At 42.1% G+C, this 2,630-nt stretch overlaps 1 protein-coding gene across 1 annotated transcript; it reads right to left on the bottom strand.

The window, feature by feature from the left end:
• Positions 1-436: 436 nt before the first annotated feature.
• On the bottom strand, positions 437-1,312 carry LOC119537778 (olfactory receptor 8D1-like). Its single transcript, XM_037840346.1, has one exon. The coding sequence runs from the start codon at positions 1,310-1,312 to the stop codon at positions 437-439; it is 876 nt and encodes a 291-aa protein (XP_037696274.1).
• Positions 1,313-2,630: the final 1,318 nt, after the last annotated feature.

The raw sequence follows: 2,630 nt of genomic DNA on the forward strand, positions 1-2,630 counted from the left end.
GAGATCAGGTTATGTATCTCTTGGCTTTCATGTCAGTGAACAACATACTACCTCCCACATAGTAGATATTCAATAAGCAAATGCAGCCCATGTGGATAGGAATCATATGTTAGGTAAAATGTGAATCCCAGTTCCTTTTCTATCACACTATGTTAGTAATAAAAACTATCACAACCTCAGTTTTCCTGGCAAAAAGTAAGAACACTAATAACTGCTTTACTAAATGCTTTTTTCATTTGATTGGTGAAATGAAATTCAATTATGGATAGAAAACTACATCTAAAATTTAGATACTATATGTATTAAAGCACAAAGGAAAGATAAAAAAATGAACAATTTTCATTGAAACCATTAATTTCTTTCATCTGCAGATCTCCAAAATCAATGCTCATCTCCCCATAAAAACCATCCTTAATGCTTTCTTCACGTCCTTGTTTCATAGACTATATATTAAAGGGTTCAGCATGGGAATTACTGTGGTGTAAAACACTGAAGACACCTTCTCCTGTTCCAGGGAGTTACTTGAAGGAGGCTTGAAATACATGAATGTGATAGACCCAAAGAAGATCCCCACAGCCACGAGATGGGAGCTACAAGTTCCAAAAGCTTTGGACCGACCCTCTGAGGATCGGATGCCAAGGATGCTGCGGAAGATGAAGGCATAAGAGATGAAGACAGCGAGGGTGGGGACTAAGGTGTTAAACCCCCCAATAATAAAAAGTAGAAGTTCATTGAGATGTGTGCTGGAGCAGGAGAGATTGAGGAGAGGGAGGACATCACAGAAGTAATGGATAATGATGTTGGATTTGCAGAACAACAGTTTCATCATGGCACTTGTTTGAGCCAAGGCAGAAAGAAAGCCAAGGAAGAAGACAATAATTACTAACACTGAGCAGACCCGAAAGGACATGATCACATGATAAAGCAAAGGGCTACAGATGGCAACATAGCGATCATATGCCATTGGTGTCAGGAGGTAACCCTCAGCCACTGCCAAGACCACAAAGAAAAAGAGCTGTGCCATGCACTCAGAATAAAGAATGGTGTTCCTCCCTAGGAAGTTCACCAGCATTTTGGGGGTAATAACAGAAGAATAGCAGAGATCAATGAAGGACAAGCTACTGAGGAAATAGTACATGGGGGTGTGAAGCAGAGGGCTGACTGCAATCAGGAGGATCAAGCCCAGGTTTGCCACCACAGTCACTGCATAGATTCCCAGGAACAGGAGGAAGAGAGGCAGCTGGAGCTCGGACTGCTGTGTTAAACCCACTAAGACAAACATGGTTGCTGTGGAATCATTTCCTAGGGCCATTCTTCTTTTGGGAGTTCTGTGAAAATGGAAAATAAAAATTACGTTAAATTGGATCTTAATTCCCCCCCCAAACAAAACTAGACCTGCACAAAAGAGGTTGACAGGGACAGAAAAACTGAACCACAAGTTCTTCTCAACTCATGCATGTGGTCCTGAAACCCCTACCCTAACTCCTTAAAGTACCCTGGACCTCTTCCACTTTGGCCCCATGGTTTTGATCAGAAAACAAATACTCCTCTGACTAACTCAGAAACTTTCTTTACCTTTATTTGGCAGCAAGACCCTAGTACCTTTATCGGAAGAATTACTAATAGCAATGTGTCAACAGCTAAATAGAAGGATAGACTGATGGAATATTGAAATCACACTTTCAGTTTCCCAGTTTTCTCACACTGTGAGGACTGCAGGCATCTCCCACTGCATCTGCAAACCAGGAGAGAAAGAGGCCTCAGGACACTGGAGAGGCCACTCTTACCCCCAATTGGAGTGTTAATGGGTGTAGGGTTGGCAGTGAGATATCTGATTATCACAGTATGAACACATATATCTCCCCCAGCCCAAAGCAACAGGGCTTAAGACGCAGAAATACTCTCATGACATCTCCTCCACTAAGCTGGAGAAACCCAAGTACTGTGAAGGCAAGAATGGGGAGGCAAAATGGTTGACCACTGGAATCACTGATGAAGGGCAGCCTCTTTTAACTCTGCTGCCCACTAGCTGTAAAGTCTACCTGAAGGTCTTCTCACACCTCAACCCTCCCCAGAAATGTCAGCTAATGGTATATTACCACCTCCTTACTTGTGTGACCCCAATGCCCAATAAACAGCCCTTACACTGGCAGGAAAAGCTGCTTCCAAGGCTGTATGAAAAAAATCATTGCTGACTTGGAGAAACCTTGAGTTTCCATAGCTCAGTACCATTGGTAACTTGGCCTCTGGATCTGGAGAAATAAGAGAGTATACTGTACTTTTCCAGAAGAAACATTGAAATGTGGCTAGTATACCTATTGCAGCCTGAACTAGCCTCTCAGCTGGAGTCATTTTAGATGGGTGTTTAGTCAGTGTTCTAGTTATTCTATTCTCCTATGTAGAAACATTCAATGATTCCACCATACATTCATGAAAAATATCCAAATTTCTTAGCTAACATTTAAGACCCATGTTAATGAGGCCGTAATTTAATTTTTAAGCTTATTTCCCCCGCTTTGCCCCACACATCCCCCAAGGCATCTTGCACTCCAGCAACACGTTAAATTTGCATATCTCAAATACACCAGAAAGTTTGCATGCCTCTATACCTCTCAAATGCTGTTTCCTCT

The sequence above is a fragment of the Choloepus didactylus genome, chromosome 6, assembly GCF_015220235.1.
Source record: "Choloepus didactylus isolate mChoDid1 chromosome 6, mChoDid1.pri, whole genome shotgun sequence".
Lineage (NCBI taxonomy): Eukaryota > Metazoa > Chordata > Mammalia > Pilosa > Megalonychidae > Choloepus > Choloepus didactylus.

Excerpts from the sequence above, each read along its gene's own strand:
- LOC119537778 (XM_037840346.1), bottom strand. The coding sequence starts at position 1,312 with ATGGCCCTAGGAAATGATTCCACAGCAACCATGTTTGTCTTAGTGGGT.